The sequence below is a fragment of the Euwallacea fornicatus genome, chromosome 37 (assembly GCF_040115645.1).
Source record: "Euwallacea fornicatus isolate EFF26 chromosome 37, ASM4011564v1, whole genome shotgun sequence".
NCBI lineage: Eukaryota > Metazoa > Arthropoda > Insecta > Coleoptera > Curculionidae > Euwallacea > Euwallacea fornicatus.
The window spans coordinates 1,573,274-1,595,092 of NC_089577.1; the positions used below are offsets into that span (position 1 = coordinate 1,573,274).

The 21,819-nt window shown below is 42.3% G+C and overlaps 1 protein-coding gene across 2 annotated transcripts in view; it reads left to right on the forward strand.

Moving 5' to 3' along the window:
- The window catches only part of LOC136349286 (discoidin domain-containing receptor 2-like), a 46,908-nt gene extending 25,091 nt beyond the window's left edge, over nt 1-21,817 (forward strand). The window contains exons 4-16 of one of the 2 annotated variants that reach the window (XM_066300738.1): nt 2,912-3,143; nt 7,893-8,040; nt 10,677-10,978; nt 11,500-11,707; nt 14,347-14,451; nt 16,928-17,499; nt 18,268-18,405; nt 18,805-18,975; nt 19,036-19,163; nt 21,115-21,207; nt 21,264-21,405; nt 21,461-21,610; nt 21,668-21,817. In XM_066300738.1, the coding sequence (XP_066156835.1) occupies nt 2,912-3,143; nt 7,893-8,040; nt 10,677-10,978; nt 11,500-11,707; nt 14,347-14,451; nt 16,928-17,499; nt 18,268-18,405; nt 18,805-18,975; nt 19,036-19,163; nt 21,115-21,207; nt 21,264-21,405; nt 21,461-21,610; nt 21,668-21,817 (2,539 nt within the window). Of the gene's footprint in view, nt 1-2,911; nt 3,144-7,892; nt 8,041-10,676; nt 10,979-11,499; nt 11,708-14,346; nt 14,452-16,927; nt 17,500-18,267; nt 18,406-18,804; nt 18,976-19,035; nt 19,164-21,114; nt 21,208-21,263; nt 21,406-21,460 lie in introns of both variants that reach the window. The other variant, XM_066300737.1, reaches the window with a different exon arrangement.
- Nucleotides 21,818-21,819: the final 2 nt, after the last annotated feature.

Here is a 21,819-nt window from a genome sequence, read left to right on the forward strand (position 1 = left end):
GTCAAGAAAAACAAAGAATGTTCCAGATAAATTACCTTCGACAATTTGCTATTCCACCAAACAAATCTGTGTGTGCCTACGATTTTGCTCTTAAAATTATGAAGATGTGGCCCTTCGGCAGCTACTCAGTTTCAAATTAGACGAGTCAACAAATGTAAGTACTAATAAAATTTAAAAAATCCTCATAGTGCGAGCATAAAAGAAATTGACAATAATTCAAATGCTTAAAATTGTAGGCGAATACGAACGATGGAGAGGGGCCTGGAAGCCTTTCTGGACGTAGAGGGAGCATTTGATAACACTTCCTTTGAGATCGTCTGTGGGATCCTGGCGGGGCGGGATATAGAGCACAACTGATTCTTTTTAGCAATAAAAGAAAAGAGATGTCACGACCGGAGATCACTCTTGATAAAGAAAAGTGTCGTCTTTAAATTTTAGGAAATCACGAATGTCAATAGGTCGATAAAATTTTATAGAGTTTCTTCAAGCAGAGAAAAAGCGCTAAAGCACTGTAAATCATATAAGACTGAACAAGAAAACTATAGAAAGCTTCTTCTACAAACTGGTCTTTAAACTCCGGAAAGCTAAGATGGTGCACTGTTTCTTCTAAAGTCCAAATAGTTTTGCGATTTACAACTAAGGTTCTTTGAGGTACTGTCCGAAAGCTGTCGTGCAAGTACGCCACTCTGTTAGTGAGCCACCTTTGCCTACTTCTAGGAATAACACCATTGGCGCACGTCCCTTTCTCCACTGGAATAAAAATGCCACGTAACCAATTGAAGTTACAAACACTTAACTTACTTCTTGACAAAGTGGCGCAAAAATCTCTAAACCCACCACACACATCCTCCGGCTTTTTAATTACGTTCGAATTGAAAAACGCTCTTTTTCAGTGTTAATAGCTGCCCTTTCAAGGCACAGATCTACCTCAAAAACGGGGAATTTAATATCAATTCCTGTAAAACGAAACGGAATGGGACTAGGCAAAAGCGCGGGGAGCGACATCAAACGGGAAAAACGCGGAATTGGGTTCGCGTATCTCCCCTTTTCATTGTTATTAAAAAACAGTAAATATTTCATAAAAGGCCGTTTTTGCAGGAGCGCGTAGCCGCACAAAAACAAAGGGAATTACATTCTGTCAGAACTGACAGGAAAATTAGGCCTCCGAAAAGATTACCCGACGCCCAAATTTGACATGCCTAATTCGCCTGACATGGGAGGGCAGGTTGTTTCGTTTTAGGGGAGAAATGACAATAGTGTCCCAGCTTTATTTACGAGAGGGAACGGCCCGACATTAACTTCTCGATAAGCCAAAAATCGAGAAGTTCTTGCTAAAAGAAAAATCAAACAAAGCGGTAATTAAAGGAAAGCTAACACTTGTCGGACTAAATTTTTCTTGTCCTAATTGGTCTGTGGACCAATCTCCTTCACTGTAGACATTCAAAAACGGACGTCTTTGTTTTTTTTTTTTCTTTTTTTTTTAAACAAACGGCAAACAGAGAGACTCAATTAAATTAAAAAGTAACTTTAAGGCTCGCTCTATTGCAGCGGAAAGGGCCCAAATTGGAAATTCGAGCGCAGAGAATAAGACTGCTTTACTTTATCCTCCAGTTGATTTAAATAAAACCAACAAGTGCAGCAACAACGTTCCCGTCGGCAAATTTACGGGAACTTCTCGCATTTCGATTGGGAAACGTTGGAAAACGAGTATTACGTAACTTAACTTCATTGCATGTGTAAACAGACCACCAGAGGATTTTGGACAACAGGGTAGGGGGGGGGGGTACCGTTTGGACGGAACGATGAATGCATCGCGACTTGTTTCTTCTTGACAGAATGGTGACGCCGCGAGGCAGTAGTGTCCTACAGCTGAGCATTAATGATTTATGTAACCTGATCAGCCAAAGGGGTCCCCTCTAGACTCCCCTCCAACTTCCAATCAGAATTTTTTTAACAATATGTTGGTTATCAGGCAGCACTTTTCTAATCAAAAGCGCTTTCATTACACCGTCGAATCTGACATTGAATGGTCAAAGTACGTTGTTTCAATGTAATATGTTAGTTTGGAGAATTCATGACGGAAATGAAGACCTTTCAGCCGTGGTTCGATTTCACACTAAACGAGTAAAAAAATTTCAAAAACGGTGGCAAAGTTAACGTTAGAGTCGGTACCAGCGTCAACACCTCTTCAATTTGGTCAAGAAAGTCCGATCGTTTTCGAAGACAAACTTGCTTGTCTCAATGAAGCACGGGGCACCATCACCTTTTTGCAAGAGTGTCTCAAGGAAGGTTAGCGCCCTAATATGCAGGTTTATTAACGCAATTCGAGGAAAAGTTCCCTTTCAATCCAAACCCAATCTCAAAGTCAGTGCTGATTTATTTCCCCGAGGGTTTATCGGATTAAGCGTAGTGTAAATGAGTGTGGGAAAGCCGGTAGAAGTTTGCCAGAAATAAGTAAAACTCGGAGATAATAAGATTCTCCGTGAGTGCGAGAGCCAGTAATTCCGTTTGGACGCACCCCGATATGAGCACTAACGTGCCAGATTATCCAGCTTTTAATAAAGTATTCACCTATTTCCCAGAGAAAAAAAGATCAAAAAAAGCGAGACACAAATTAGAGCCCTAAACTTTCATTTAGCCTCAAATTCGACGACAGCGCGTGTTCGGGAAAGAATTCCAAGATTCCTTTCCAGAAACTGGACTTCATCAATTTAAAAAAGCCGTCCACTCACCGGCCGGCCATAAATCTGGATCTTCTAGGCGAAATAAAACGCCCACTGTCCGAAACACGTTGGAGAGCCATTTTTAAAATCGCGAAGTTAACAGGGGGGTAATGAATATTTATTCACTGCGGCCAATCACCCAAAAGCCCCCGGAAACGAAACAAACAATGTGGATTTATCTGTTTCAGGTTAAGGGTGGAGAGGGCAGGAGGGGGCTGGTGCCCCAAGCAGCAGATCGAAAAGGGGGTCCGCGAGTACATCGAAATTGACTTGGGAGAGGTGCACGTCATCACCGGGGTGCAAACGCAAGGGCGGTACGACCGAGGCAGAGGTCAGGAGTACGTGGAGGAGTACCTGTTGGAGTATTGGCGCCCCGGCCTAGAAGAGTGGAAGGAGTATAAGCGATGGGACGGAAAACACGTAAGTGCAATATTAAATAAGTTTACGTGCAATATAACGTGCGGAAACTGGAAACTTCCAGAGAATGTAAATTAATATTTTGCCTGCAAAGTGGAAACAATCCTTGAGTCGAGGACGTCGTGAAGGTAACCCCCCAGGGGAGAGGAAACGGAGGATCGCTGTCGAAAGGCATGAAGAGCACGCCAATGAGTTTTCGTCTCAAGGATTCCTTGGTGACTTTGGGGGCGGCTTTTCTGGGAAAGTTAATGTTCAGTTATTTCATGTAGAAGTTTGTTCTAGGAAAATATTTCTCCTCTGACTGTTTCTCGAGTCTAATGATTGGGCGGATGGGCAACGATAGATTTTAATGGAAGATTTTTCAGCGTAAAAATTCTTAATATAAAAGAAAAATCCATGGTAATTTCTACGGAAATTTTCATTAGCGTGCGCTATTCATTATAGCAGCAACTTCATTAAAAAAATGATCCTGGAGATGCACTTCTGTACTTGTAAATCGCCCTTCTATGCTTGTGATTTTTACTTCACTCTCATACAAAAGAATTCCGAGAAGTTCCCGTATTGCGAGGGCAATTTGAAACAACTTTTGAGTAACAATTCATTGGCGGATTCCTTTAGTTGTTACAGCGAATCCGCTAGAAGCATGTTTAAAAGAATGCTCTGGTAAAATCGTCATATGTACTTTCCTGACTTTTAGACAACTTTATCGAGAAGAATTATGTGGAATCCAAGAGAAAACAATTTTTATGTCAAAATTTAGTGACGTACATAGGTGATTTCACGGAAACTTCATCTGCAATCCGACTCGTTCTACGCCACTGAGTTTTCCCCAACTTCGATTAAAAAAATTTGAGGAGAACTCTACTGGTCTTCAACATAAATAAATTCTGTCCCGTTGCTTACTTTGCTTTTTACGCTAAAGGCAATCAACATATGCTTTCGCCATTTTGGCCAGATTTACATTTTGAATAATACAAACCTGCAGCTAAGGCACTACTAAATAGGTCAAAATTGCGGACCTCTTGAAAGCATTAAAAGGATCGTAACTTCCATAAAAATATCCAAACCGAATTTTTGTCTACAAAATTCCTCGTGCTTCTTATATAAACCCAATTACGGTCCATAGAGTCTCTTAAAATCAATGTAAAACCATAGAATGAAGTTTATATCCTTCAATCCTTTTATGTGTTTTCATAATTTTCCAGGAAGAAAATATCTATAAAAGTTTCCTAAAAACTCAATTTTAAAGCTTTTAAAACTTTAGATACTAGATGACGCATCTGGCAAACGACCTTGGGATATTTATCCACCAATGGAGCAAAATGTAAACAAATGGTAAACAAACCGGAAAGAGCGAGTAAATCCTTCTTTATAGATTCGCGTAAAGCATCGTTAATGTAGTATTAAGAAATTAAACCCATTTTACGTTCGTTTCAATTTAAAAATTACTTATTTCCTCATGGTTGCATTTTAACCGCCAGGTGTCGCTTTCGTTTCCGAAATTCCCATTGGTTGCTGATAGTGAAAAACTGGAGCTCAACTGAACAACAGACCAATTTTACGTTTAACTTGTGCAGAATTATCACGGCTAATGTTGGTTTGCGCTATCATCAGTTAACGGAGTAACGTCGTTTAAAAAAGACTCGTATCGCACTCGTTAAAGTAGGCGCATCCACCGTTTTATCCAGATTATCGCGACACCTCAAACGATCTAGCGTCTCCGGTGCAGCAGGCTCCTTCGCCACCTCAGCCAGATTTCATTTTTTTCACTTCATAACTGCATTTTCTCTTATTGAGCAATAAAAAGTTTTCAAACGTCGAAAACTCCCCATTGCGGTATAGTAAAAAGACGCTTTAGAATCGAGCAGAGGTCTGTTTTCGACCGGACGTGATTGGAACTGGGCGAGCCACGTAAGAACACGGCTTCATTAAAGTCGGAAAATTAGAAATAAAGAAAATGCGCGCTAAAAATAAAGTGGCCGCAATGATAAAAATTCCGGGCGTGAATCTCCGGTTTGCCTTTTCAGTTTTGTCCTGGGAAAATCGGGTTATCTCTGCGAGCTTAATTAGACCGTTAGGGAATACGCGAAACCGACTCAAAAACGGCCAAGCAGCTGTCTCTTAGAGCTAGAGCGACTCCTTATGAATAGAGCTGGTGCTCGGGCACGCGAATGTTGCCCTTAACGATATCGATTCGAGCAGGAAAAGATTGCGGAAGATTTATAACATTGCCGGTGGAATTAACCGAGGGCTGATGAAGACGTATGGGCTTTGAAATATCCATACCTTGTCACAATAAGCTGGGCAAAGCTAATTCCACCTACTGTTTACTTTATCTCCCCCTGTAAAAGACATCAATTAGCTGGTGTGTTCTGTAATTTCAGCCCCAACAAAGGACTTTAATTGGAGTAAGAGTATGTGTTTCTGACTGGCGCAAATTTAAACATTAACCCGCTCGTGTGGATTAAATATCTCCGTCCGTTAAGCGAATATACGTTTGTTTGTAATTTTCATTAGCTTTACCCCGAAAACTGAAAAATTTCGTATAGCATTTACTTATTCCTATTTGAGGGTATCAATTACGTCACGGGTTACGATTTTGGGCCTGCTTCAAAGGAATTTAATTGCCTCGTGGATTCCGTGTTCAAGGGCCGGAATAAACAAATTCCTTGTTTGCCCCCCCCCATCTCCACATATCTGACGCTAATTAGGCCGCTTAGTGGTGCCCTGTAAACACGTCAAAAACACGGAAGACAAATACCAGAGGGAATTTATCAGCAACGTTGCATAGATGTCTCGAAACGTGAGTGGTATTAGTCACAGGTAAAATAGAAGTAGGAAATGGCAAATTTCAACCGGCATGTCACGTTTCGCCTTTAAGAGATGCAAAGTGAATACGTGGACTATCTTCGGGGCAATAATGCCCGGATTTTGCAGTTTTACTGCCTAGCCGTGCGAAATTTGCAGGGATGCAGATCTCACATATCATCTCAAGGACGTCTCCCTCTGCCAAAAACGGCGAAAACTCTTTTTTCGCTAAAAGACAATGGCGTTTCAGCAAATTTTCCGGGCAAAATTTGCAGTTCGTTTTAATTGCCCGTAACTGGGGAAATTAAAGTAAACGGAACTCTTTCTAAACCGGGAATACTGTTACTGTTATTGCGGAGGGCCGGCTGGCTTACACCGAGATTAGGCCCCGATTTATGTCACTCGCGATTCGATTAGAGCCACAGAATGGGCCCCGTTTGCTCGATTTTTTGTCTCCTGTTGATCGGGCAAACTCACCCGGCAAAAGTGGAGTTTTAAGTCTGATTTACTCACTTATTTCTCCACTCGGCCGATCGATGCGAGGCGCGAGGGTCAAAGTAGTTTAAAAAGTGCAGATGGTGCCTCAAACTTTCCCGAGTTGTCGTCTGTTTCCTTTTTATGGAGCCACCGCCTTATTAGTGTCGAAAGGACCGCCCCGATTGCCATCGGAGCTTCTTACCGCTGGGTTTAATGTTTTTCGAGCCCTTGAACGCGATTTGCGAAAGGACTCTTTGCACGGAGGTTTGGTTAATTAATGAGACGAATTTGGGCGACGTTAAGTATGGTGTTAATTAAGAATTTTTGAATTTTACACAAGGGCGCCAAGAGCGAATAGCTTGACGAACATGCCCGACTTGATTTAAAACATCATTCGCAGAGCTCGGAGAACGTACAACCTAATCCCGATCTTCTTAAACGGATCCCGCATGGGGAAATTGCCCTAAAAACTTACCTTTCAGCTGTACGCTGCAACATTGGGAAGTTACCACAGTAAATCGCGGCCTACGAACGATAAGCAAAAAGTGACATTCGCCATTACGCGCAGAAAAATTTTCCATTGTAGGCAATTTTAATTCGATAAATCGTATAAAACCGAACGAGCCCGAATCAATGAACGACACACACACACACACACACATATATATATATATATATATATATAGCAGCGGAGAGCATAGGTAGCAGCGGAGAATTACCTTAAAAAAAACTTTGAATGATGTATTAAAAACCTCTTTTACCGCCACCCCACCACCCGACGCATTGGAGCGCGCTCGCAATTTGTCATCCGCCATTGTGTCCAGAATTATCCATCACGACCGAAATTTATTTGCCATTTTCGTATCGGAAAGCCCGATAAAGTTCAAGACGAGCCAGAACAATGCCGAAACTAATTTCCCAGTAAATAAACGGGCGCTTTTATTAAAAATTATCCTGTAAATGACGTTTCTCATACACGAAGAAATCCGCACAAAGCGGGGCAAGTTCTTTCTTGTTCATGTTTGAGAAACTACACAAAAGATGCATAAAGATATCTTATCTGGGGCTCTCAAGCAAAACAATGCATTAAAATAGAACAAGAGTTGTCGTATTCCTCTGCGGGGACTTTCTCTTGGTATTTTTAATAAAAACAATGGGGGATTTGAGCGGGTATCATAACTCCGTTCTGTATGGGCCGAAAATTTAAATTAAATTTCCCCATTTTGTTCTTAGGAGGAGCCTTTTGTGGGTCGCCCCTCGCCCCTTTTGCGGAGCTTTTAGTGGTTAAAAATTCAAGACAATTGCCCCGCTGATTCGGACGTTTTAATTAGGACAGAAACCGCAATTAAGCTCCGCTAACTTACCTAAATAATATTTTTCTTTGAAATTGCAGTTCTTCCAACTCTCAAGAGAAATTAACTTAAAATCATATATTTATTAGTATTAGAGAAACTTTTCTTTTTGCAGATTTTGCGCGGGAATACGGACACGGCCTCAGTAGAGAGCCATAGATTAATGCCCACCATATTTGCCAGCAAAATTCGTCTTTTACCGTATAGCATCCATCGTAGGACTGTATGTCTGCGGATGGAACTGCTGGGGTGTCCCTACACAGGTAAGCTGTCATTTTTCTTGAATCTAATGCAAATCCATATATTATCTCACAGCATCTTGCCGGGAGGAAAATGAACTTTCAGCCGCGAAGTTAGTTTTATAATTTAGCAGAAAATTAACCTTCTCTTTGAGTTACAGAGATAAATCCCGAGTAAGTTTTAGTTTGCTTTCGCATGATGCGATGTTCTTCGCCAGAATTCTAATGATTAAACGAAAAGTGAGTGCCATGCAGGGAACTCGTCAGAGAGGGGAAATTCACCTCCCCCCCCCCCTACTCTTTAAAACCTCTGACTCTTTGCAAATCCGAAATTAATAGCTGCGAACTGAGCTAACAAACTCACCCCTAATTCGTGCTGAGAGAATATTGTCGATTTGATTATCCTCCTTCCTCAGAAGGGCCGTTTTCGATTAATCCGTAACTTCTACCAGATGTTTCTAAATATTCATTTCGGTTTGTACGAGTTATGAACAGAATTTACGGCCTCGCTCAGAAATTTCACGTATGACCGGTCAGGGATATTTTTCTTTATTAACCCCGTAAATTCTTCCGATCTACTAAACAAAATAAAAACCGTGGGCCAATTTTGAATCACTCGGATCACGTCCTGGTAAGATTTAAGCCCTCGGTCCGGGGAGTTTTGCCCTGAAAAGGTCAGCTGATGCGAGGGGTCCGTGAAAGGGGCGCAATAAGAGGCGAAAACTCCCTCGGTAATAATACAGGCATTTTCTCCTGGATTTTCCGTGTTCAGGAAGCATTTCGGGCGAGATTGCACTGCGGCTTGTATTGATAAATCATCGCTGGCAGCGGTCAATTGTTGCAGCCTGGCCTGGTCCATACGGCCAGACGTGACATGAAACATTGGTGCGTGCCTCCCTATACAGGGTGTTAAACCAGAAATTCGCCTTCAGACAAAACTCTCTGAGGACAACAACTTCGCTCTATTTGGCGACAAGTCCCTGCGACATTTTTCTAACGCCCTGAGAGATTTTCGAGGGCTTAAGTGCCTTTGATGTCCACCCCTTGGCTGAATCTGTTCAGATCGATGTAGTACAGAGATTTCAAAATTTAATCTTTTTCGATTTCGAACACCTCCTAATTTTGGCGCGCTTTCTGACAATTTTAAAGCCTCAAAGGCAGCCAATTTTGCGCACTCCTCACTGCCGACATTTTATTAACTTCGCTTATTTTTTCCTTGAATACTATCACAACCAAACTAATGGAGGATCTGGGTTTTTTTTTATATATATACGTCATCAAGCAAATATCGAGCGTAGAAGGAGGGGAGGGGGCAAATTTAAAATAATGCTGAATAGGCATTGTCAGTCCAAATGCTTAAAAATTCATCAGACGTAACACCAAGCAAAACCTATTGACGTTATCTAAGCCCTGAGTAACGTTCTGAAGGTGCCGCTACTAGACTTGAAGCACACCATGTGTCCTCTGAAGCTCCTTACGCGCGAAGCAACGAATTTAATCAATGGCATGATCTGGTCCTCTAAAAATTTTCAAAAAATTTATTTAAACAGCTTACGTTTGCTTACGGTAATTACACGTTACGCCACTGTGCTTTACAAAATTTAGCAGATACTCTAAAAGTATCTCTATAATACGAGAGATTTCCACTTTTTATGAGCTCAGAAGCGTGGAGGGCGGAGTAAAGTAAATCGAATCAAATATAAAAAAACCTTTTCCGCTGTAAATAATTGAGAATTTGCCTGTCTATGCGAAGGAGCATTGTGAAAGATAATAGTCTTAAGATGTCTTTACGACATTCAAAATATCCACTTTGTGTTGTAAGAGCCTAAGATATATCTTTTCAATATCCATAATTTTCAATTTTTTTATAAGAACGCAGAGGCGTAGACATCGATGTTAAAATCATAGAATCGAATAACGCCAATGACGTAGCAGCAAAAAAATTGCATTTTTGTACCCCAAATCCTAAACGTAAAAGTTCAGGGACGTGCTGGGGGTAAGCGCAAGTACCCGTAGATCCCAAAATTTCTGAGAATGAAGACGATCTAAAAATCCACATTTGACGTGGCGCCGCATGTGTTTAAATAAAAGAGGTACGCCAATGACTTCTCCGGGTTTTAAGTTTGTAAAAGTGTCACTGCTAAGAAAAAATCTAGCTGCAAGCCAAAGATGTTGATACTTTTAAAGAGTGTCCGCCTACGACACACACGAATAGCGAAGAGTTAAATTCTGGAAAATCGTCGCAACAAAAACATTCTAAGTACGCCAGTGTAGTGCAGGCATCTGGGCACCCGTGGAAATTTCATTTTCGAATCCTGAAAAATTCTAATTTTGCCTTGCAGTCCGATTTCAGAGGCGTCGATGTAAGATTTTGAATAAACCAAAGAGCAGACGAGGATGTTTGGCTCAAAATCCTTGCTCGCCTATTGAGTTATTAAATTTCGATTCCGAAAACAAGACGGCGGTCGCGTAGCTCAGACAGTGGCTCGAAGCAGTTTCCCGGAATTCCACCTCTCCAATTTCTCCCTAATGAGAAAGAAACGTCCCCTCGAAAATCACCCCATGACACGTTACACTTGCAACCCTAAAGATCTCGTACTTTCCTTCCTTCTACGAGATGCAACCGAATTTTAGCCCTCACTCAAAGTGACTCTTTCCAGATGGATTACTGAGCTACAGCTCCCCAGTAAGCGACGACAGTCAAGGACTCTACGATAGCAGCTACGACGGTCATCGTTCTCAAGGGATGCTCTCCAACGGCCTGGGGCGTCTAGTCGACGGCGAGGTGGGTCTGGACAACTTTAGGATGGACATCAGCTACGGAAAGGGTAACGGCTGGGTCGCCTGGAAAAACGACTCATTCGAAGCGGGTTTCCTGGAACTGGTGTTTGAATTCGACCAGCTGCGCAACTTCTCCGCGATGCAGTTGCACACCAACAACTTCTTCTCCAGGAACGTGCAGGTGAGCAGGGTCTTCCCCGCAATTTACACGTTTAAAATTCCTCAAGTTCTAATTATCCATTATAATTAGCTGTTGCGAATTAAAACGAGATTTTGTGTGCTGATTAAAAGAGGGGGGAAGTTTCGTCGCGTTCTTAAATCGGAAAGTTAAATATTTATGAAGGCGTCCTTTACAATGTCAGCTTTGTGGCTCTGGATGAATCTTTAATTGGTGCGCAGCACTGCACCGGAGCCTTTTAAAGTTGCCTTAATTGAATACTTCCTTGCATCAAACATCTTCGGCCTTAAGATGTAAAGTGTTGTCGAAGGACATAAGAAATTCCATTAAGGGAGCGGGTAATTAAGTGACTTTATATGGCATTGGAAACGCTCCCCGTCGGCTGAATAATCTGGCAACTTAAAGCGCTTCCAGTGAGCGAACTTTCCGTGCCTCTTATCGCCATAAATTATCCCTAAGTAAAACGAATAGTTCTTATAATCCGGTCCTGGATACCTCCATTACACTAGTGTTTGATCTCGCAGGTGTTTTCGCGAGCCAAAGTGCTCTTCAGCATCGGAGGGCGCTTCTACAACGGCCCCACGCTCTCTTTCACCTGCATGCCGGATCGCGCCTTGGAAAATGCCAGGAACGTATCCATAAATCTTCACCATCGCATCGCCAGGTTCGTCAAAGTGCGTCTCTTCTTCGCCGATCAAATGATCATGCTCAGCGAGGTCGGTTTCGAGTCAGGTAAGCACTACGTGTCGTATCTACGATCTAGTCCGTAATGGGGTAAAAACCGGGCGGGTAAACATCATAAGGGTTAAAAACGGTGCGTTGTAAGCGCCGCCTGTGTGAGGGCTCTATGAATAGTATGAACGAGGCTAAAGGGATCCGGGCCATTACTCTGAACGCTCCTCATTGTTGAGGCGATGCAATATCAAAGCGGAGAACGTTAGTTCTATTTAAAAACGTCGGCGTTCGCCGGTTTGGTAACAGGGAATTGGGTTTACATTGTTTCATTACAGCAGCTGAAATGCAAATTTAGATATTTTCTCCTTAAAGCCTTTCGATATTGTCTCACAACGTCAAGCAGCGGGGTAAATTAGAGGCGAACGCGTTAGACGCAGACATGTTGACACACAAACAGTCGTTAAGCCTAATTCGCTATTTAGTAAGGAACTTCCTTACTAAATCGCGAAGTCACTAAATCCGAAACAAAACGCAGAAGGCTTCGCAGTTTAGTGACGAGTAAGCCTCCGAAGTTGGTGCAAATTCTTTCGATAAAATTTCGTTAAATTCTAAGGCGAAATCCTGATTTAGAAAGGAGGCATGTCGGGGAGCTACACGCGTGAAGTCATAATTTAGTCAGGTAATACCGCACTTTCGCAAGGCAATTCTCCCGGATAGGACTACGGTGGTAAGAAAAGGTAAGGTGAATTCATTCATAAAAAGGAAAAATATTTATTCTTTCAAATAAATTTCATCACCTTCAAAGTACTCCCCGTCCAGACGCGACGCACCCATGCCATGGTACTCAAAGGAAATGAACTCTACACTTTGCTACCCTCGTCTTGAGATGTTGCCCCGCTGGACGCGACCGAGTCGCGCATTCGCCATTTGGTCTAGATCACTGTCTCTGGTCTCGAACCCACGATTTATTGTAGTCTCAAACAGATACAGACATTTTTTTCCATTACGGTCTTTAATACTTTTTTCGAGTCGTAATGGCGTCCCCGCAGCGGTCTGTTGAGCTTGTTGAACGGCAAAAAGTCCAACGGTGTTAAGTCAGGCGAATGCGGTGGTTGTGCAACGATATGGGTCGAGTTTTTGGCAAAATGTTCTCTGCAGTGTGGGACGGGACGTTATCGTGGTGCAAAAACCAATAATTGTCTGCCGAGGCAAATAGCTCCACGCAAACGACGCGTGACGCTGAAATAATATTCCTTGTTAACAGTTCGGGCACGTGGAAGAAATTCATAATGTACAAAACCGCGATGATTGAATAAAATTTTCAACATGATCTCTATTTTTGAGCGATTTTGGCGCGATTTTTCGGTCTTTTTAGCATTTTTTGCACGACGCTAGCTCGACTGATTAGTGGTTTCCGAGTGGTATGCACGAATTCCAGTCTCATCTACGCAGAATGAAGTCCTATTAGGCGGAAATCGATGTTTTGGCAGACTTTAAACGCAGTGCTTTTCATTCAAAATTTTGAGTGTTTTCGGGATCAATCCAGATTTGAGGCACAAAGCATAATTTAAAATGCAGGTTGACGCAAATAAGACGCCGGTACCATCCACAAGGTCTCTGATTATCAATTGACGATTTGGGAGTACCAAATCTTTGATTTTCCCAGGTAGGTAGGTAGGTAGATGTTGACGGTCGTCCGGGGCGCCGTTGTACCACTGGTAGGCATTTTTTTGCGACGTAGTCGCACCGCCAGCGGTCTTCCGTAACATCCTCAACTTTTCTGTGGCAGAATATTCACCCCGCAAACGAAATTTGTGGCAAATTCTTTACCCAACAAAATCTGGTGCACTAAAATTTAAAAAACTCATTTTTTTTGTATTTTTACCAAAAACACGTGTAGCTTTGCAGCAATTGAACATATTGACATGCAATTTTGCACAGATGTCACAGTGCTATCGACGTCCAAAAAAAAAAAAATAATGATTTTATAGATCCCGCAACATTTAAATTAGCCATTAACCTTTTGCTTTGATTAGAGGGGCATACACTTAAACTAATTCTACGCACTCCCCGCCAAATACTGGATATTCAAAGTAAATGAACTCTACACTTTGCTACCCTCGTCTTGAGATGCTGCCCCACTGGACGCGACCGAGTTGCGCATTCGCCATTTGGTCTAGATCACTGTCTCTGGTCTCGAACCCACGATTTATTATAGTTTAGACCAACTTTTGGCCACAAATAATGTAATCCGACAAGTGGAGTGCTCGTCTTTTGAATGAAATTCCGAAACTTGTAGAAACTTTGTAGCACTGCAGACGGTTTTTACATGCCGGTTAAACAAGCGGGCAAACTAGTTTTAAAGACAATTCTCGAAAGGGCCGGATTTGCATATTTCCGCTTTAAATTCAAAAACTCTTGCTGCGACCGGGAAAATATCATTTTCCACTATAGCTCTTAATCGACCAACCTGCGATTCTCTTGTTGGCCGCTTTATGACTGCCGGATAAGATCTAGATTGTAACGGGGAAAAACACACACTTCCTCTACATGCGAAAATCAAATTTGCGCGGTTTTATGCGATTAAACTCGTACCATTACGTCGGATCGTAAATCGGTTATTATGTCGCCACGACATTTGCTTATGTTCTGCGTTACTGAGTCAGCCTGATGGAGATTTTTTCTTCGGATTTCAGTGCCGATATTTTGGAACGTAACGGAGGAAGACACCCTGGATTTGCAGGAAAACGAGGTTATCATCACGTCGAACGGCGATAAAATGCTTCAGGCCTTTGAAACAAGTGAGTATCCCCGGGAATTCCGACGATTCCGGTGAAATATTACTGCGGATCATATGCAAAATCACAGCTTTGTGCCGAATACAAAACGTTTATTAACTGATAATACTCGGGAGTTTTAAAAAATACAAATTTATAAAGCGATTTGCGTGTAATCCCGGAATTTGTTCGGCGGGGGGGCAAACTTATCGGCCGCCGAATCGAATAATTTCCCCAAATAAAATACCCTCGGATACACACAAACTTTTCCCATTAAACTTATCGGCCAATAAATGAGGATTTTTGTTTGTGAAAATCCTTTGTTGTAATATTGATTTGCCTATTTTGCAACTTATTATTACCGAATTCCCTCCGCTGTCGATGTGTCAAATAAAAAGTGCCCTTATTAGCATCCCCCTCACTCGGGGCAGGGGTGGAGGGGGAGGGGGAGGGGGGGAGGGGAAGAGGAGGGGGAGGGCGAGAATAAAAAGCGAGATTTGTTCTGTGACAAAGGGAAGTTAATGGCGCCGATCGGAATAATGTTTGAAATTAAAAACCAGAAAGGCAGAAAGTTTTTCCATTAAAATTTTGTTAGTGAAAAACGATTGGCCCGGTGGTTTTTGTCCTCCTTTTCGATCCCCATTTCGGTCCGAAACGTTTTGACCTGAAGCGGCTTTATCCAATTTATCCTGAATTCGCCCGAAATTGTTGTAATTACTGTTTTATCATAACTAACTGTGGATTTAACTAAAACGACCAGGAGTAACGCCAGCCTCGAGGGGGGTTACACAGTGACAGGAAATCTTGATCGTAAAACTCTTTCGCCCTTCGAATTCCAGACATTGCAGCCTGTTACGTTATAATTTTTGAAAATTTATTAGTTAAAAAAAAAACGAAAAAATCTTATTAAATTCTAAATGATTTGCAAAAACCCACGCGCAGACTAAAACTTCAGGGAATCGAATTTTTGAGAATGCACAAAATTGACATTTTGAAAAAAGTTCTCAAAGTTCTGCTTAAATCAAAGCCAAATCAAAGCAAAAGTGCGCCTTTGCCAGTTCGTCCGAAATTTGTTAAATTTCCTTATTTCCGCAAAATACTTTTGCAGTAACATACAGGGCGTCACTTATTGCTCAATATTAAATTTTACTGGGGCACTTCAGGTTCCAGTTTTTGTTCCTTTTAGGTCACAAAATGACAAATTTCGACAATTCGGCTCGAGTTTTTGTCGGTTTTGTCGCGATTCGAAAAGATGATTTATGGCAACATAGTAATAGTGCTGCAATACGCGATTTTAAACTGGTCTGGAACAAATTGTCTATCTCGGGATTTAACGCGTTTTCTATCGATCGGGCTGGACAATAAATAAACGGTTTATGTTGAACGGTTTTAGGTAAAATCTAATGGATGTTTGCTGTTTTTAAACGTTTCGTTGAATTACCTCGTTTCGGTGCTGTTTTTCCGCGTCGAACGTAAATGGCGAGCCACTCGATTATTTTTCGGCCAATATTTCGACCGGATTTTTAATGGACTTTTTAATCGAAACCACGAGGCCCGTGTATGTTATCCGACCAAAATGAATCAGCCGGAAAAAACGCACAATAGATAAACATTTAAGTGTACTAATGCATATGCAGCGCTTTCACCATATTGTCCAAAACATGAATAAGCGAGTTCCATTTTAGCGCATTCGCCATATTATTCAGAAAAAAAACAAACATCACCTAACTTTTTCGGAGCCAATACATGGTTAAGGACCGCGTGAAACCATATGCTACCCCGTTCTTCGTATTGCCCAAAGCAATGTAGATTACCATCGCTGACCGCTTCGTAGCGCCTTCGCTATATTGTCGAAACAGTTCCTTGTTCAAACTTCTTATATTAAACAGTATCCCATGGCAGGTTCCAAAACTGCGAATGCATTACCTTAATTGTCAGTGATGAACGAGGAAACGGCGAATTAGATTAAGGACTTAAAAGTTTTTAACTGGACAGCGGTGTCACGGATGAGAGACTCGACTAATTCGATCAAAAAAAAATATATGAAAAACTTTAAATTAGTGGTTGTCAGAGACACCCATTTAATTCGTGTTACGCGTTTTACCTCTGACTAAGAATGGGGTAGAAAAAACAAAAGCGCTGAAAGGAAAATAAGCTTTGTTGCCTTTACCAAAACCGTAGTTACCCCCTGAATATTCCACATAATCAACTCTATAACAATTAAGTCCGCGAAAGCAAAAACAAACAATAAAAGCCGTGTAAACAATAACACAGCGGATTTAATTTGCCGTAGAAGGAGTGAGAGGCGGGGGGTGAAAAAAGATCGGTCTTTTATAATGCCAAAAAAGGGCCCCCACCATTGTTTCCGCTAAATGACGCGTTCTTTGTTGCCGCGTCTAAATCAAAATTATAATGGTTTCGTACTTCCCCGAGCATCATCAATCTTTATTCAAACACAAAGAAAACCACAGCCGAAGTTTTCTATATTATTCAATTTAAGTCGCGCCGGCGGAAAGAAGCGGGGACGCCTATGTGGAGATCGTCATTGGCGTGCTGACCGCTGTCATGCTGTTGCTGTTCGTCATCTTTTTGGTGGTGCTCATCATCAACAAGCGGCACAAGTTGCAGGGCTCCCCCACTCTGTTCCGCAACCCATTCGGAGTAAAAATGAACATGAAAGATCTGCTGATGAACTTTTCGTCGGGCCAGGCCAACACAGCCAATCAGAGTGTGCCCATAACGCCGGTCAGCCAATTGGAGACTGTCACGCCTATGACGTACGAACAATATCGCACGTCCCTGTCCGGAAACTATTACACACTGAGATGTGCCGCAAACCCGGAACCGCCGCCTCTGGATTCTCCAGAGTCCAGTGGCGAGTGCAGCCCTCCGGAAGTGCCGCCTCTGCCCGATTCTCCAGAGGTCAGTCCAGTGGTTAGCTACAATAGGACTTTCCAGAATTGTTCCACGTTAAGTCCCAAGTCCAAGGGGACAAATTTGGGGAGCTATTTGCCCAGAGACTCTGGCGAGAGGGGGAAAAAGTACTATACCGCTCCTAGGGAAAAACACAGGGTGAGTGGACGACTGATATTACTCTAGTTTTTAGTGGTTTTGAATGAACGTGTGAAGTTATCACTCCAGAAATGCATTTTTTCCCCACACGTACGCCCATTAGGATACGAGCCATTTCCAGTTCACTTTTCTCGCATGCTCCATTAGTGAATTTAAATTTTATCTATCTCATATAGGTTAAATTATGATTTTTTTTTTAAATATTGGTCATGATCCCAAATATGAACCTTAAACCTTGCAAAAATTTCTTGGAATATTTTTCCTGTAATATGTAATGCTTCAATCAAATTTTATGGGCCATCGCCCATATGGAAGGAATCATAAAACTCTCTCACTTACCAATGGAAATGCATCGAGTCACGACACGTTTCCAGCTCATTTTTTCTGAAGATTTCATTAACGACATTCAACTTCATGTTCGTATACCCCACATGGGCGTGACTCTGGTTTGCTTCGTCGTTAAGTCGAAAACCCCGCTCGTATTCAACCATACGCTCTCTTATAAAGGGTTAACTAATCACCTCAAAATCATCGGCCAAATATAAAAGAAATGAAAATTCATCTCGTTTTAAACGTCCCCCCAATTCTTGGGGGGAAAATAAATCATGAAAGCGACCAATAAATTAACGGGCATTAGCGCGCGAAGGGATGAGAAACGAAGATTCGACTCTTGGAGATGTTAAGTAATGAAAAATGGGGCTAATAATAAATCCCCCCTGGATGCTTTGTCACTCTGTTAATGACTAATGGCACTCCTCTTCCGTTCAGGTGTGCCCTCCAGTGGTGTGCTGGAACATCGTCCCGAGCATGGGACAGCCGTACTCCTGTAAGGAGGCCGAGCTCCTGTCCATCCCCCGGTACTCGCTCAGACCCGTGGAGAAGCTGGGCTCTTGTTCCGCAGGCGAAGTAAGTGAAAACGGGAGGACGAATTTGTTCCTATTTTTCCGCTGTCCAGTCTTATCTGCGTACACTTTACATGACAAAGAATCCGCTCAGGCGGCGACATAAATCAATAGGCAATTTAACTTGCAAGAAAGGACCATTGTGCTGACTTTCGACAAAGTTAACTTATAGGGTCCAGTGACTTTGTGAACTTTGCAATTCATGTATTTTGAGGGGATTATATTCGACACTATGGAAATTTGTAGCCGGGCCAGAGAAGGACTCACGCCCCCAAATAAAATCCTCCCTTAACCATAATCACCGGAAGAAAACTTATTCCGAAAAGTTGCCCAATATTTCCTCATTTCAAAGCTAGATAAGATCGGGAAACTTCCTTGGTACGTAACACCTTAAATCTTGCAGCTCTCCCTTTACGAAACGGAGAACCTTGAGGACCTTATACCGGGTGTGTGCAGACTGGTAGTGGTGCGAACCTCCAATTTGGAGAGGCACAAAGGAGACCCTATGGAGAGTCTCAGGGAGGTGCGCTTTTTGGGCAGTCTCAACGACCCCAATGTTTGCCGCATTCTTGGGGTATAAATCGATGGTTTTCTGAGAGAATAATCGAGAGTTGCGGGTAAAATTTTTTTGCAGGCTTGTCCCTCCGAACAGCCCCCCTGGACGGTGATCGAGTACGGGGAGATGGGGGACTTGTGCCAGTATTTGCAGTTCCTGGTTAATCGGAACGGCAGCATCAGGCCCTCGGAGGATCAGCCAATAAGGTAAGTTTGTTTATTAAAGAAAAAAGAAATAGTTTCCGCGGTTGCTCTCGCGAAAGTAAGTTTAATATCCGTTCTGTTCGCTCGGCTTATCGGGCTTGTCTGGTTTTCTTTTCATGTTTAAAGTTTCCGAGCTTTTCTTAAGGGGAAGCGAACGCGGGTTTGATTTCTGCGGTTGAGGAGGACAAGTCGCGAATAAAACGCACTCTAATGTCGTGTTTTTTGGGATAAACCGTTCAGGCACAGGCGTCTAAACCACCAAAAGCTTCAAAACAGAAAACTCCTCAAAGGTTCAAAGAGCTTTAACATCCCTCAGGCTTTGGTGATGTGACAGTAGTTGTTCGTTCACCTACGGAAAAACTTAAATTAAATGCCCAATAATCACATGTGTTTCCGCCAACGACTTATTTTTCCGATTCCCAACATTAACATCAAACGTCTATGCTGCAAATGGGACCACGCCACTGTTTACTATGCTGCGGGGATCTCGTCGAAAATTGCACTATTTTCAAATCGCTCTTCCCCCATATCGGTGATGCGGCGATGAGGATTCGGATAAGAAAAGCTTATTTGAGTTTGATACATGCTGCGTCACTGTTCTTATGAATATAATAAATTCAAACGAAATCAAAAAAACTTCCTGGAACCACTTAAATGACAACTCTGATTGGAAACGATTTCAATTCGAACTGACATTACTATGCGTCAGTGGCGTGCCAAGAGAAATTTAAATAAGATTAAAACCAAGGAGGGTTGGCTCGAACCCGTAATTCCGCCATAGACGTAGAGAGAATCTTAATGAAATACCCTCTTTCTCTAATTTTTAATTGGCCGGGATTAACCGGGCGCATTGTTTTAAAATCGGACCATGTGCGGGGAAATCCAATTAAAATCCTTTCAAAACCCTGCCGAGATAGTTCGGCTCATTTACCCCCTGCCATTGACTCTGTTATTTCGTTTGGGCTTTGTTGTGCACGTTCCCCCGATAAAATACCCCCCTTTTTTGTCTTTTCTTCCGCCCCTGAAGGAAATCACTTTTTTGACGTCACTGGTCACTATTTTTAGTAAGAAAATTTGTTTTAACGTTGACACCTTTGCGACGGTGACTTTGCATCAGCGGGAAATTCAAATTCTAAATGATGACAGTTTTAATGCCAAAAGAGTCTTTACTGGTAATGTGGAGTCAAGGGCCCTAAATTCATAATCTAAGGCAATGTCGTTACCAGAGCCGCAATAAAACAGGCCCCAAGACCGCGCGCTCTGTGTGTGTATACTCTAGAAATTGGGTTCGCTCGTGAATCTGGTTTCTTTAGAGACGTGCAGAATAACCCAATTAGGGTGATTGTAATTAGGGTCGGATCGATTTGCGCCCGAGACTGGGGCAAGAACAAAGCAGGAATTCGAATCGATGCACACGTCGTTATTGCCTATCAGAATGCATAATCATCAAAGTATTAGTTAGTAATTAGAATAATAATCATATTAACCAGGTTAACCGCTAGTTAAGCCTGCCTATAGATAGGTAAACACCACTTAAGTGCCAAATAATGAATGTAACTTTAACTTTAACATCTAACTAGTTTAAACGGAAACAAGGAATCCGACGAATGCTGAAGCACTCTTTCAACGTTTAAATCGAAAGTAGCTTGAAGCGCAGCAAGTTAAAAATTTGTTTCTAAAAATCCCCTTATCAAGTTCCCTAAAGATTTGTTTCAATTTTAATGCAACCAACTTAACTAAATCTAAACTACTGTTGTTATATAATTGCTCTTCAGTACGCCCCTGTTTCTCTTGAGGAACAAAAATTACGAATATTCTTGACAATTGGTGAACAGCTTAGTCATTTTGGCGTAATTGAAGTACCTACATGTAGATGACGGAGGATTGTCATTTAAAGTACCCCCCGTTCCCAATATCGGCCCCAATTCTCTTATGGATATTCCCTGCGTTCCAGCACTGGCAGCCTAATCTACATGGCCACCCAAATCGCCTCCGGCATGAGATACCTGGAGGCCAAGCACGTGGTTCACAAGGATCTGGCTGCAAGGTGCCTCTACTCCTTTTTCCTTTCGCTTATTCCCTTTTAAACAAATGCCTATCTAGGAATTGCTTGGTAGGAAGGGGGTACATCGTCAAGATCACTGACATTGCAATGGCGAAGCCCCAGTATCGGAAAGAATACGCTGAAATCGGGGGACGGCCTCCAGCCCCGATACGGTGGCTCCCTTGGGAGAGCATCCTGCTGGTAGTTTTAATGTCCAAAAAGAAGTGTTTATACTATTTATTTTCACCGAATTTAGGACCGATATTCCTGCTCCAGTACCGTATGGGCCTTTGCAGTCACCCTATGGGAGATTATGAATTTTTGTTGTGAGAAACCCTTTGCCAATCTCTCCAACGAGAAGGTGATCCAGAATGCCGAACACATGTATTACGGGGGAGAGCTGCAGGTGAGTGATAGCTCTAAGATCTCCTCCATCCGTTGCTTAACGGGAGTTATTTCCAAGGTCTTGCTCAATAAACCTCCCAACTGCTCCACTGATGTCTACGATTTGATGTGCAGCTGCTGGTGCAGGGACGACACTGATCGGCCCTCTTTCAAATTCATTCACTCCTTCCTTAAGAGAGTGAACAAGGACTATGTTCCCATGGAATAAGG